The sequence below is a fragment of the Panthera tigris genome, chromosome B3, assembly GCF_018350195.1.
Source record: "Panthera tigris isolate Pti1 chromosome B3, P.tigris_Pti1_mat1.1, whole genome shotgun sequence".
In the NCBI taxonomy this organism is placed as follows: Eukaryota; Metazoa; Chordata; class Mammalia; order Carnivora; family Felidae; genus Panthera; species Panthera tigris.
Genome location: NC_056665.1, coordinates 99719392 through 99733089, shown reverse-complemented (window position 1 = coordinate 99733089; position 13698 = coordinate 99719392). Strand labels below are relative to the sequence as shown.

Sequence of the window (13698 nt, the reverse complement as noted above, 5' to 3'; positions counted from 1 at the left end):
TAAGTGTATCCTTAATCCCTTTCACCTGTTTCATCCCCCGCCACCCTCCCCTCTGGTAACTCTTTGTTCCCTGTAGTTAAGAGTCTGTTTTTTGATTTGTCTCTCTTTTTTTCTTTGTTGTTTTGTTTTATTTCTCAAATTCTGCATGTGAGTGAAATCATATGGTATTTGTTTTTCTCCTACTTCTTTGCTTAGTATTATACCCTCTAGATCCATCCATGTTGTTGCAAATAGCAAAATTTCATTGTTTATTTTGGCTGAATAATATTCTATTATGTGGGTGTATGTATGTATATATATGTATGTATGTACATACTTACATATGCATACCACATTTTCTTTACTCATTTACCTATGGATGGACACTTGGGCTTCTTCCATAATTTGACTATTGCGAGTAATGCTGCAGTAAACATAGAAGTGCATATATCTTTTTATATTAGTGTTTTCATATTCTTTGGGTAAATACCCAATAGTGCAATTACTGGATCATAGGGTAGTTCTATTTTAAATTTTTTGAGGAACTTCCATACTGTCTTCCACAGTAGCTGCACCAGTTTGCATTCCCACCAACAGTACATGAGGGTTCCTTTTTCTCCACATCCTTGCCCGTCGTTGTTGTTTTTTGAGCTTTGATTTTAGCCATTCTGACAGGTTCGAGGTGACATCTCATTGTGGTTTTGATTTGCACTGGCCTGATGATGAGTGATGTTGAGCGTATTTTCATGTGTCTGTTGGCCATCTGTGTACCATCTTTGGAGAAATGTCTGTTCATGTCTTCTGCTCGTTTTTAAATTGGATTACTTGGGGTTTTTGTTTTTTTGTTTTGTTTTGTTGGTTTTTTTTTTGGTTTATGTTTTTTGGGTTTTTTTGGTGTTGAATTATGTAAGTTCTTTATATATATTTTGGATACAAACCCTTTCTTGGATATGTTATTTGCAAATCTTCTCCCATTCAGTAGATTGTCTTTTAGTTTTGATAGCTGTCTCCTTTGCTGTGCAGCTTTTTATTTTGATATAGTCCAAATACAATGACTTTAACTTTTCAATCAAAATGAAAAGGTATTTAAAGAGTCAGATGGTTTTATATAAGACTTCAAAAGTCCCCTTGGTGTCTTCCGCCTCCAATTTCTTATTCCTTAGGGGGAAATTATTTCAATTGTTCCCTATTTCTTTTGGCATTCATCTTCCTATTTCCAATAAACTTGGCTTTTGGTCTTGTGAAAGTGAAGATTTAGCTCTTTTATTTCTTTTCCCACACTAATTGTATGTTCCCTTACTTTCTGTCTCCCCATCCTCTGAACTGTGGTTGTCATAGATTTGGTTAAATCATTATTCAGTGCTTATTTTATTAAGACCACATAAACTATATTTCTGGTTGATCTCTGCAATATTCTCTGCTTTAAGTAATTACTTAAATAATCAAATTTATCAAAGATGGAAAAATTGCAAAGGTTAGAGTTACTAATGAATTCCTATCCCTGAAAATATGTATGTCAGAATAATCACCAACATCTCTAATTGACCAAATGCGTAGTACTTCAACATCTATAATTTCATTTGTCCAATGAAATAGATGTGGGAAAGTATTCTAGCACTGAATGTGCAGTTAGACCTTTTACTGCTACAAAATTCATTCTAGGGGAAAAAATAATGTGTTAACCCTACTGTCCAATTTAGTGTTAAAATAACTGAATTATAACCACAAGTCCAGGAAAAATTATATTTATACTTGACTCGTTCAAATGTACTTTTACTTAAAAGGTTCATTTTTAATTAGGTTTTGGTTATTTCATATAGTAAATACATTATATAGTTATTCCCTTAGCCTCAGGATGCATGCATTTCCCTTCCCCCCAATAAAGAAAATATTGAATGACCTATTTTAAACCATCCTCATTAATATAAAGTGGCTTTAAAATACACTGGTTTAAAATGGCTAAAATGTGTAATCAATGTTAATGCCAAGGATACTCCCTAATTATATCATTAAAATTACTTTTTTATATGCCTCTCACTCACAGTCCTCACTCATTCTACTTGAATTTTTGAACTCTTGGCTCATTATTAAATATTGATGACAAATTTGTTCACTGATATAAATTAGCTCTAATGAAAAGAATGTTAAGAAGTAATTAGTAATTAGCTCCTTTTTTAGGAATACCTGCTTTTAAAGGAGAGGTATTATATGCTTACTGATCGTATTGAAAGAGCAGATTAAGTATCTAGTACAATTTTCCCTAAATTTTCATTCTTTTATTATTTTATTTCTTACAGAAAGTCTACCCCTCTCATTGTGAGTAATTTTTTGCTATTTTTTTCTGTCTCTTGTTTTGAGATAGTGATCTTTTGTTTGAAAGGTAGGGGTTCTATTTGAAATTAAAAAAAGTTAAAAATCTCACCTATACCTGTGGGTATGTCTCTCCCTTCTGGAAGTATGATATTTTTATATTATATTAATTTTCCTAAACTGTCTTCTTTTAGAACTTAGATACTATAGATCATCAGTGGAAAACTTCCTGAAAGAAGAAATTGTTGGAGAGAAATATGAAAGTGGCAAAATGGGAGACAAAGAATTGACAACAGATGTAGAGGACAGCATGGAAGTAAGTGCAGCTTGGAAGAAGAGAGGAGAGTATTGAAACAAATCTGAGTTCAGAAGGTAGAGTTGAATTAAAACTTGGGTTGAAAAAGATACTTAAATGTCTAAGCTGTATAAGTAAGTCTAAGTCGTATACTTAAAAAAGTGTATTTATGGGGCACCTGGGTGGGTCAGTCAGTTAAGCATCTGACTTCAGCTCAGGTCATGTGAGTTCAAGCCCCGTGTTGGGCTCTGTACTGATGGCTCAAGCCTAAAGCCTGCTTTAGATTCTGTGTCTCTCTTGCTCTCTTTCTCTCTGCCCCTCCCCCACTTGTGCATGCATGCTGTCTCTCTCTCTCTCTCTCTCTCAAATAAACATTAAAAAATTATAAACAAATAAAATGAAAACTGTATTTAGAAGGAACATTATTAGTTTTTTTAATATGAAATTTATTGTCAAATTGGTTTCCAAGTTTTTTTTTAAATTTTTATTTACTTTTGAGAGAGAGAGAACATGCATGCATGCATAACAGGGGAGGGGAAGAGAGAGAGGGAGACAGAGGTTTCCAAGCAGGCTCTGTACTGATAGCTGCTAGCCCCATGTGGGGTTCCAACTCATGAACTGCAGGATCGTGACCTGAGCCGAAGTTGGTCGCTCAACCAACTGAGCCACCCAGGTGCCCCTTAAATAGTTTTAATAGCTATCTTCCAGGAAATTTAAAGTAAAAAGAATGTAAACATAATAGATGTAGGTTTTGGATGCCTCACTCCCATGGTAATGGTATGAAATAACTATTTGAGTATTCATTGTAAATCTACTTTGGGTAGAGAAAGATAAAATGACCAATTTAAAACAAGGATTGGATAAGGTTTGAGACTTAGTTTTAGAACCCTTAAAAATGACAATTAGCTTAACATACTCTAGTAAAGATCTATTAAACATAAAATATTTCATATTGTATTTTCTGGATATCTTTGATATCTTTTGCAAGTATCCAGAATCAATCGTATTATCAAATCAATGTCATTATAGATATCCCTCTCAAATGTTTACTGGAAGGAAATAGGAAAGTATTAACAAAATCAAATATGTAAGTAATGTCTTACATTATTCTTCTTGCAGATTTTACTTCATTCATTTGTTTAACAAATTTATTCAGCAAAACTTTGTTGAATACCTACCGTTGCTAGGTATTGTCCTAGGCAACAGAACACAGCAGTGAACAAAACAGACAAAAATCTCCTGCCCATGTACAACTACAGCTGATGATGTCTTCCAGTTTCAATATATATAGAGTTGGCATCTCTTTTGTCATGATGTGCATTTTTTATAAGTCAGCAGTGGACTCTCTATCAGAACTGAGCCCTCAGAAATACTTCAGTACATTGCAACCGGGAAAAGCCTCCTTAGCTTATTTTTGTCAAGCCGGTAAGTATTTTTTATATTCTGACGTGATTTTTGTGATGTTTCTCTTGCTATTTAATCAGTAGTATTGCTGGGATACTGTCAAGATTAGTATTATGTGCTATAAAGCTGTTACTAAAATATATATGCCTGAGTTTAAATCATGATTGTGCCAGTTGACCTTCTGTGTGATTTTGGTTAAATCACTTAGCCTCTCTGTGTTTTTGTTGTCATCCATAATGAGGAAATAATACTTTATAAATTTGTTGTGAGGATTAAATGACTTTATTCATGTGACTTAGTCTTTAGTAAATACTAGATAAGAATTAGCTATTAGTAGAGTAACACCTGAATTTCATCCAGTCCTTTAAAAAAAATTTTTTATAACGTTTATTTATTTTTGAGAGAGAGAGAGAGAGACGGAATGTGAGTGGGGGAGGGGCAGAGCAGAGAGAGAGGGAGACACAGAATCTGAAGCAGGGTCCAGGCTCTGAGCTATCAGCACAGAGCCTGTTGTGGGGCTCAAACCCATGAACCGCAAGATCATGACCTAAGCTGAAGTCCGATGCCTAACCAACTGAGCCACCCAGGCGCCCCTCATCTAGTCATTTCTGAAAGTATACTTCTTGATATTTTTAGCAAGTGGACATGTTTAAAGTATTTTAAAACTTTAAGTGAAGAATTAGTAATGCTTTTATTTAATACTCTGCTTTAGTATACCATTAATTACACTGATTAACCAATGTAAGTATTGAACATAACTAAAAATGTAATGGTCTCATTTAAGTCTTTATGCCTTAAAAAATACTATTCCTGGAATTAGTAAGTGAAATTAATCCATGTTTCTGTTGGTTCTTATAATTGTGATTTGAAAATGGTATTTTAAAATCATTTTGAAAGTTTTGTGCATGTATACATGTGTGTTGTGTATATGGAAACTTGGAAAAATAATGCCGAATGTTAGCTTTGAATTAAACATTTATTTATTCTTATTTTAGAAATTTTTAAAATTCACTTACAAAATTAAAATCATCATAAAAACATTAGAAATAAGAATAATGAGGCAATAAGAAGTAACGGTATAAAATTATATAACCAGGTATGTTTACTTGATTATTGGTTGTATTGTATATACTTGTTGGGCAAACCAATCCATTTCTTTTTCAGTTTGCAGCTTTGGGCCTTAATTTTAAAAATTCATCTTTCCTAAGGAGCGAGCCATAAAACATTCATAAAACATTTCTTATTTTAGATTCGCCAAGAACTTCCATATTTCTTGAAGAACTGAATGAGGCTGTTAAACCTCTCCAGGACTTTGGAATTTCAGTTGCAAAGGTAGAAAGATATTTTTTTGATACTAAATTATTAGTGACAAACATTTTATAATTATATGACTTAATGCTGAGTATCTAAAAATACTTACGTTTCAGATCTTTTTCCAAACTGGAAAAATATTTTTTTTCTACCTTTTTTTCATAAGAAAAAACAGAAGCACAGAAGATACTTCCAGATTATGGTGTAATTAGTACATGTAGATAAAGAAAAAAGCTGTTCAGAATTTTTTGTTAGCTTAGAACTTAATTTGTTTTATAAACTGTTTCAGCTTTTAATGCTATACTTAGGCTTTTTTGCTTTGTTTTGCCTGACAAATATAGTAGATCTCCACATTCAACTATTTATTCAATTTCTATTAGCACAAACTGAAGTATCAAAATTGAGGTAATTGGAGTATTTTTTGTTTTCTGTTCTTCTAAGTCTTTATAATTGCTTATGTTGCAGTTTTTCCTTTATTTTTAGGACAAAGTCAAAACAGCCTAACTTGAAATGATGTATTTAATTTTTTTCTCAAAAAATGTTCAAACTTGCCATGGAGTATTATGGAAAATTTCCACATGCATCATGGATTAGATAGCTACATGAGCTTTTCATTTACTTTAATCTTAGAATTTGTACCTCAGAAAATTGAATGATTAATAACCCAGTGATTATTAAATTCTGTCAGATTAGTGTCTGCCTGACTTTCTGTGTACATTTATTCTTTCTTAGTTCATTAGCCTTCTGCTTCTGAGAGATGGCTGCTGACCCACTTGGTCCCTGCAGCTAGAGTTCCCAGGGCAGGAAGCATAGAAAGGTTAACTAACCTTGCCTATTAAAGGGAAACTCTTCCCTCTATCCACAGAACACTTCTGACATCAAATGTGTGAGTTTTCTACACCAGTCACTTATGATACTGACCACCCATGTAACCCAGATCTCACAGGTTAAGGGCTTAGTCCTATAAGATTGCCCTCTACTTCAGATGCCAATCATAGGGAGTAGATTCTTAGGTTGCCTACAACTTCTGTCTGACTTGGCTATAAACTGGGAGCTCTCAAAACCCCCTCCTTGCTTGTTCAATAATTTGCTGTAATGGCTCTCAGGACTCAAGAAAACACTTTGTGTACTATTACTGGTTTATTATGTGTGATAGAGCTCAGGAACAGCCAAATGTAAGAGATGCATATGGCAAGGTCTGGAAGCCTTGAGCACAGGAGCTTCTGTCCTCTTGTAGTATGGGGTGTTTCACCTTCCCATTACTTAGATGTGTTCACCAGCCTGGAAGCTTTCAAGCCCTGTTATTTAGGGTTTTTATGGTGATTCCATTATGTGGGCACGATTGAGTAAATCATTGGCCACTGGTGATTGGCTTCATCTCTAGCGCAGAGGATGGGAGATGGGGCAGAAAGTTCAATCTTCTAATCATGCCTTTGTCTTTTTAGTGAGCAGCCCCCATCTTGAAGCTATCTAGGGCCCCCCAGTGATCAGTGTTTTAGCATGCAAAAAGATACTCTAGGAGTTTCCAAGGGTCTTAGAAGCTCTTCTATAAGGAACTGGGGTTAAAGACCAAGTGTTAGAACAAAGGATACTCCTAGCCCTCCTGTCACTCAGGAAATAACAAGGGTTTTAGGAATGTGTGAGGAACCAGGGGAAAAGACCAATTCTGTATTTCTATGTCACTGCTAAACATTTAAAAAAAAGTCTTTTCTTAATTCAGTATATAACTGGGTTAACTTTGAACAGCTGATTACACTCTAGAATGATAATGGTGCTCATCTTTGAGGAGCTTTTAATAAAATTCTAGACTAAAGTTTAGAGATGAAATACTAAGTTTGTATGACATTCAAAAGGGATAATCATACTATTTATTTAGTAACTAGTAACTGTATATCTGGTAACTAAAATAGAATATTAAAGTTCATGCCTAGAGTGTTGCCTTAATGAACTAACAAAAACGTAAAGTCTTGATTTTACAGTTGAGGATGCTAAGCTGTGTGGAAACAAGACTGGTGAATAAGGCAGACAAATATTAAGTACCTAGCTCACTCTCTGCACATAATAAATATTTGGTAAATGTTTATGACATTGAAATGAGCTGCTTCATTTAGTTTTTTAGATAGATATGTGATAAAGACCCAGTTTATTTCTTTGGAGAGTTTAGATCCTAAATAGGGGAGATAAAACACAAATCACTTCAATAACTAGCAGAACATAATTGTTGTAATATGAGATACAGATAAAATGCCACTGAGGTTTAAAGAAGGGAAGCTCATATCTGATGGTCATGGCAGAAGGTCACGTATGGTATTTGGAAAGACTTTACAAAAAGTAGCATTTTGAGATTGTCTTGAAAAGTTAAGATTTCAGGAGGCAGAGGTAGATGAAGAAAACACTAAAATATAAATGTACTAAATGTTCCAGTTAAGACAAAGATTGCCAAGCTGAGTGCAATAACCAAACCCAAATGTATGCTATTTAGAAACGCATCTTAAAATAAAGCCAGTCTTCAGATATCTTCAAAGTATTGAAGGAAGGAAAAAGATGTATCATTAAGTGATGACCAAAAGGAGGCTGGTATAGTTATCTTACTATATCAAAGTAGACTTTAAAACAAAAAACCTTTGAATCATCTTTGACTTTTTGTCATAACCAACCCATCAATAAACCTTTAGGTTCTACTATCAAAACTTCCCAAATCTTAGCACTTCCTGCACCTCCACTTTGACCCCTGTTGTCAAAGACCTTCATGACTTCTCATCTGGGAAACTATCATAGCCTTCTAATAATTGGCCTTTCTCTTTTCACTCTTGTCCTACTAAATTCTTCTCTATGCATAAGTCAAATGTGTCAGGTCACATTGCTACCCCTCCAAAAGGCTTCCTGTTACAGTTAAGATAAACTTGAAACTCTTCACTCTTATGGACACTGGCTTCCTCTCATTTCTTTTTCTGCCTCTCCAACCTGCTCAGTTTGTTCCTGACACCTACAAGTCATCTTTTTGTTACCTGAACCTGCTTGATGTATTATTTCTACAAGGCCTTTGCAAGTATTTTCTCTTCTGTCAGAACTCCTCTTTTCAACATACTTATATAATAGTATGCATCACTACATTGCTTCAGTTCTTTGTGCAAAGGTCACCTCCCCTCCCCCCACCAAGCCTTCCTTGATTACCTGTATAAAATGTCCTGTTACATACTATCCCTTTACTGTTTTTTTAATTTGTGGGACTTAATGCTGCATATTAATTAGTTTTTAAAATTGTCTGTCCCTACTTTTAGAATGTAAGTTCTAAAGATAAAAATCTTTATTTGGAACTTAATTGTGCCCCCAGTGACTAGAAGAGTGACTAACATATGGTAGGTGTTCATATATATGTTAAACGGCTGAATGGAAAAAAAATCTATTGTCCTAATGTTAACCATCCCCTATGCTCTGACTTAAAAAAATTTTTTTTTAGTGTTTATTTTTGAGAGAGAGAATGCAAGCAGGGGAAGGGGTGGGGTGGGGTGGACAGAGGATCTGAAGCGGACTCTATGCTGACAACAGAGAGCCCAATGTGGGGCTCAAACTCACATACCACGAGATCGTGACCTGAGCTGAAGTTGGCCACTCAACTGATTGAGCCATCCAGGTACCCCTAAAGAATTCTTTAAAAAGTTACATATGCTAAAATTCACTCTTTTTGGTTATGGCAGTATTCCAACTTTTAATTCTAATTTCTCTATTCCTGGTATTTTTTTCTGAGTATCAGTTCTCCTTTTGTAGCTTTTGAAAACAAATGTAGCTTCCCTAGTTGTCATTCTGCTTCCTCAAACTCCATTAAAATTAAATTGAATGACACACATACAAAACAGCCAACCCATTTAAAAAACAAAACCAAAACTTACAAAATCTAAAATGAAATGACTGTTTTTCTTCTAACCTTAGTTTAGTGTAAATTTTGTTGGTGGCTACCCTTTGCCCCATCTAGAAACCTCTTCATTCTTTTTATCTCCTTCTTTTTTCCTTTATTCCCTACTGCATACACATGCTCAGTCTTCTCCCTAGTTTTACTTACTGTATTGGTGAGAAATCTCTCAAATCTCTTCTGTCCTTTTCTGCTTTACTTCAGATCTCATTCATCCTTGCCCTGTACTGAGGTGATACTCGTTTAACTTTCCTTCTTATCTTTGTGTTCCCTTGCCTTCCATTACATTCATGTTGCTGTTTCTGTTGCATCATCCTCCGCAAGGGTTTATCCTTTAAAGATGCTTCATGGTCCATAATTACTTCTGGCACTGTCTTGTCTGTTTTTTGTCAGGAAGAAGTGGGAAAAGTGTAAGTCAGCTCTCCTTTAAGAACCTTCTTTGATTCGACCCCAGTAACTTCTCCCTAACATTGTTTGGCCATCTATAGTTGTTGGGGAACCTGGAAAAGTCTTTCACTGGGGGCATTTGTGTTTAGGGAAGTTCTGTTAATAAAACAAACGGGAAGGATGGATTTTGGATAAGAAACCAGCAGTGGGGCATCTGGGTGGCTCAGTCAGTTAAGCATTTGACTCTTGATTTCAGCTCAGGTCAAGATCTTGTGGTTCATGAGGTTGAGCCCCATGTTGGGCTCTACACTGACAGTGCGGGGTCTGCTTGGGATTGTCTCTCTCTCCCTGTCTCTCTCTGCCTCTCTCTCTCTCTCTCTCTCTCAAAATAAACAAATGTTTAAAAAGAAAGAAAGAAAAAAATAGAAACCAGCAGTATCTGCCGTACCTGTGTTCCAGCTGCTGAGATGCTTTCATGCTCTCAACTTACCACTTACTTCTGCTTCTTGGCTTTTGCTCATGACTTTTTGTCCTGCCTAAATGGTTTCTTTCCTTTTCTACCTGGTTACCTTGTACTTGTTCCATAAGATTGAATTAAATTTAAACTCTGAAGTATAATTAAATATAACTCTTAGGTATAGAAACACTTTCTCTGAGGTAACCCACTTGAATAAATGAGCAATTATAGGATACAAATCAGAAAGAAAAGTAAAATAAAAAATGTGAGGGGATCCTGGGTGGCTCAGTTGGTTAAGCGTCTGACTTCGGCTCAGGCCATGATCGCACAGTTCACAAGTTCAAGCCCTGCATTGGACTCTGTGCTGACAACTCAGAGTCTGGAGCTTCCTTCACAGTCTGTCTCCCGCTCTCTCTGCCCCTCCCCCACTCGTGCTTGCTCTTGCTCTCTCTCAAAAATAAACATTAAAAAAATTTTTTTTTAATTTGACCTGGAGACAGATTTTACTGTTTAATTTTCCTTCTTGTTTCATAACCAAGAAACTTGACCTTTTGATATATACTCTAAACCTTAAATATAATCTTTTAAAGGTTAATTGTGTCAAAGAAGAAACATCAAGATACTGTGGAAAAGAAAAGGATTTGATGAAAGTGTATTTATTCAGGTAAACTGTTTTTGAGTGTGATAGCCAAATTAAAGCTATACTTCTAGAATATTAAAATATATAAAATATCACTAAGCCAGGATAAAGTTGTATGCATGGGGGATTATATGAAGTTTAGCAAAAGGTCTAAGTCTTAGATTTGTTATCTGAACTTTAGCTTCTTTAGCTATAAAATTAGTTAAAATAGGTATAACAGCTACCTCACAGACTTGTTTTGAATATTACATGAGAATTCTTATGTAAACTACTACTATAAGTGCCTGGAAAGTAAGCATTTAACAAAGTTAGTGTTTTGAGTAGATCTCTCAGGTCCATATTTGGGTGTGAAAGAAAGGTATTTTTGAGACATCTGCCAATGTCCCAGTTACAGATTCCTCTCCACTTTGGTCTGCTAGTCTCTCTGAAGTTTCTCAAAATCTTTTTGTCAAACTCTTGGGATTTGGCCTAAGAAGTGAGGACAGATACTGTCTCCTCAGACCAATTGCTGAGGACACTTGTTTGTCTCTCCTATTTGTCTCCTTCCCAGCCCATTTAGGGAATCTGTGTGTATGTGACAAGGAGGTTGGTAGGAAGCTGTGTTGAGACTCATGTGTTTTCCTAGTTTTTTTGCCAAGTTCTGGGCCTACACTCTTCCAAGTCAACATATTTATTGAACGTATGTTCAATAAATATTTGTGCATATTTTACCGTCAGCACGCTGATGGGTGAATGGGATAATGGATAACACCCAGGCTCTTAACATCAAAGAACTTACAACCTACTGTATTAGAAAGACAAGAAAAATGAGTTCCAGGGAAATATTTCTGTAATGCTTTTTAAAAATTTTTTTATAGGGGCAACATCTTACTGAGAGAATTCCCTACTGATACCTTGTTTGACGTGAATGCCATCATTGCTCATGTTCTCTTGTAAGTATAGGGGTACTCATTCACTTATTGTTAACAATCTCTTGATTTCATTTTAGAAAACCACAACCCATTAAAATATTTTAGGGTTTTAACATTATATTCATAGGCATTAATTTCACACAAATTACTGGTCTGTCTTCCTACATAGAGGATCTAAAATTTCTTGACTGGCAAAGGATACAGATACATCTTTGTATAAAAGTAGGAGAGGGCACAGCAGGACCACATGGTCATAGTATTGCTTTTGCTTTTGAATGTACCTGTGAAGTAAGGATTTTACCAGGTAAGAAGTTTGTCTTTGCTGTTCTCACTAGGAGTTTTAAAATGTCTGGCATGCTTCTGACCCCAGCCTGATTTTTCTGGAGTCTGTAGCTCTGTGCCTGGTCAGTAGGTACAGAAACTGTGCAGATAGTCTCAACACACATTGTAGTGTTTACTGAGAGAGAGAGTGAATCTAAATTTAACTTCTATGGCATGGAGTCTTTAGACCTGGGGTTTAGGCCTATGTGGAGTCCATTTGTGCAGTCTCCTCCTGAATGAAGTCTGATACTCTCTTTGGTGACAGCTGGAAACTACAACTTCATTAGGGACACAAGTTAACGTGGACTTTTCCAGTTTAATGTTGCGCTTGGACTCTTCGCCACTAAGACCTTTGCTGACACTGAGTGTGTTTGTTTTCTGCTTGGCTCCCCTCTTTCTTCTCTCTGACTGGATTCCCATAAAAATTGGGTGAAAGTTAAACGACAAGACACAAAACTTAAAGGTGGAAGGTTGTGGTTATCACTTTGCAAATGGATACTTTTAAATGTTCCAGTACTAATTATATATTAATGAAAAGTTCTTAGAACTCACTGACAACCATGGAGTCTAAGACCTGTAGACCAAGAAGCCAGTTGTAGAGGGTGAACAATGGCCTTTTGAAGAGGAATTCCTAAGAGCTGCTAGGCTGTGCAGAGACTTCCCCCTAGAGAAAGGTGTCTTCAGGGTGGGGGTCATAAAAAGCTTAGCAAAGTCCTAGTTTTAATAGATATGATGCTTGTTCTCAAGAAGCTCCCTAGTTTCTGCCATTTTTACAGTGGATACCTGATGACAATCTTTGACCCAGATATGAGAGGGTGAAGAGACAGAGAAAGAAGATTCTTTGAGGGTTAGGGAGGCAATACTAAGATTTAAGATTGTCTTTGACAAGTTTGATAGCAAATCCTGGAGCAGCAGGCCCATGTTGGACAACCTGCTGACAAAGTGGTTTTAAAACAATTGGGCCTTAGTGTGGAGAGGCTGTCGATGCTGGGAACTGGTTACCCCATGGGGCTTGTGTCATTCAATCCTGCTGTAGGAGTGTCCTATTCCTAGTGCTGTGCTAATGCTGATTCATAGAATACTAATTCCACAAATAGATGATTCCCCATGTTTCTGCTATGTACCTGATACTCAGTAGGCATTGGGGATACATAATAGAAAAATATATGACTTCTGTTCTCTAGGAATTTAGTGTTTTGTTAGATACATAAACAGAAAATATTATGTAGTAAGTAAAATAGAAGTTTGATGCATAAGGCTTAAGGATCCACAGCATAGAGAATGGTTACTTGTGTCTAGAATGAGGGTGGATATTTGTTAAGAAGGCTTCCTGATGGATGTAGCACTTGGGATGATTCTTAAAGGATAAGTGAAGGTTTGCTTGGTGAAGAAACAGAAGGTGGGGAGATCAGGGGACACTGTGAGCAAATGCATAGAGGTTAGAATAGTTTGGAGGGGGCAGTTTTTACTGAAGTATGAAATGTGAAGCAGGACATGAGAGCAGAAAAGTAGGTATGGGGTCAGATGAAGAGATATGTGTTTACCATGTAAAGAAGTTGTGGCTTTTGGGGTAGCCACTGAAGAGTTAGGAGTTCAGCTCCAGGCCAGAATCTTTGTGTCATCTATCAGGCCTGACAACAGGTATTTACAGGCTTTGTCTGGTAGGCCTCATGGGGGAAGGTGTCCTGCCCACACCAGATTTGGTGCATGCCCACTGCATTGCAGTTTTCTAGGGAAAGTTAAGGTCTAACTATCAAGCACCTCACAGTTCCA

General features: G+C 36.1%; 1 protein-coding gene across 3 annotated transcripts in view; it reads left to right on the top strand.

Annotated features, from left to right (window-relative positions):
- TXNDC16 (thioredoxin domain containing 16) overlaps nt 1–13698 on the top strand; it is a 136226-nt gene that overhangs the window by 6171 nt on the left and 116357 nt on the right. For 2 of the 3 annotated variants that reach the window (XM_042989701.1, XM_015544486.2), the window contains exons 2-6: nt 2484–2661; nt 3704–4009; nt 5238–5320; nt 10644–10717; nt 11551–11625. In XM_042989701.1, the coding sequence (XP_042845635.1) occupies nt 3847–4009; nt 5238–5320; nt 10644–10717; nt 11551–11625 (395 nt within the window). In that variant the 5' untranslated portion in view covers nt 2484–2661; nt 3704–3846. The remainder of the gene's footprint in view (nt 1–2483; nt 2662–3703; nt 4010–5237; nt 5321–10643; nt 10718–11550; nt 11626–13698) is intronic. The other variant, XM_007097565.3, reaches the window with a different exon arrangement.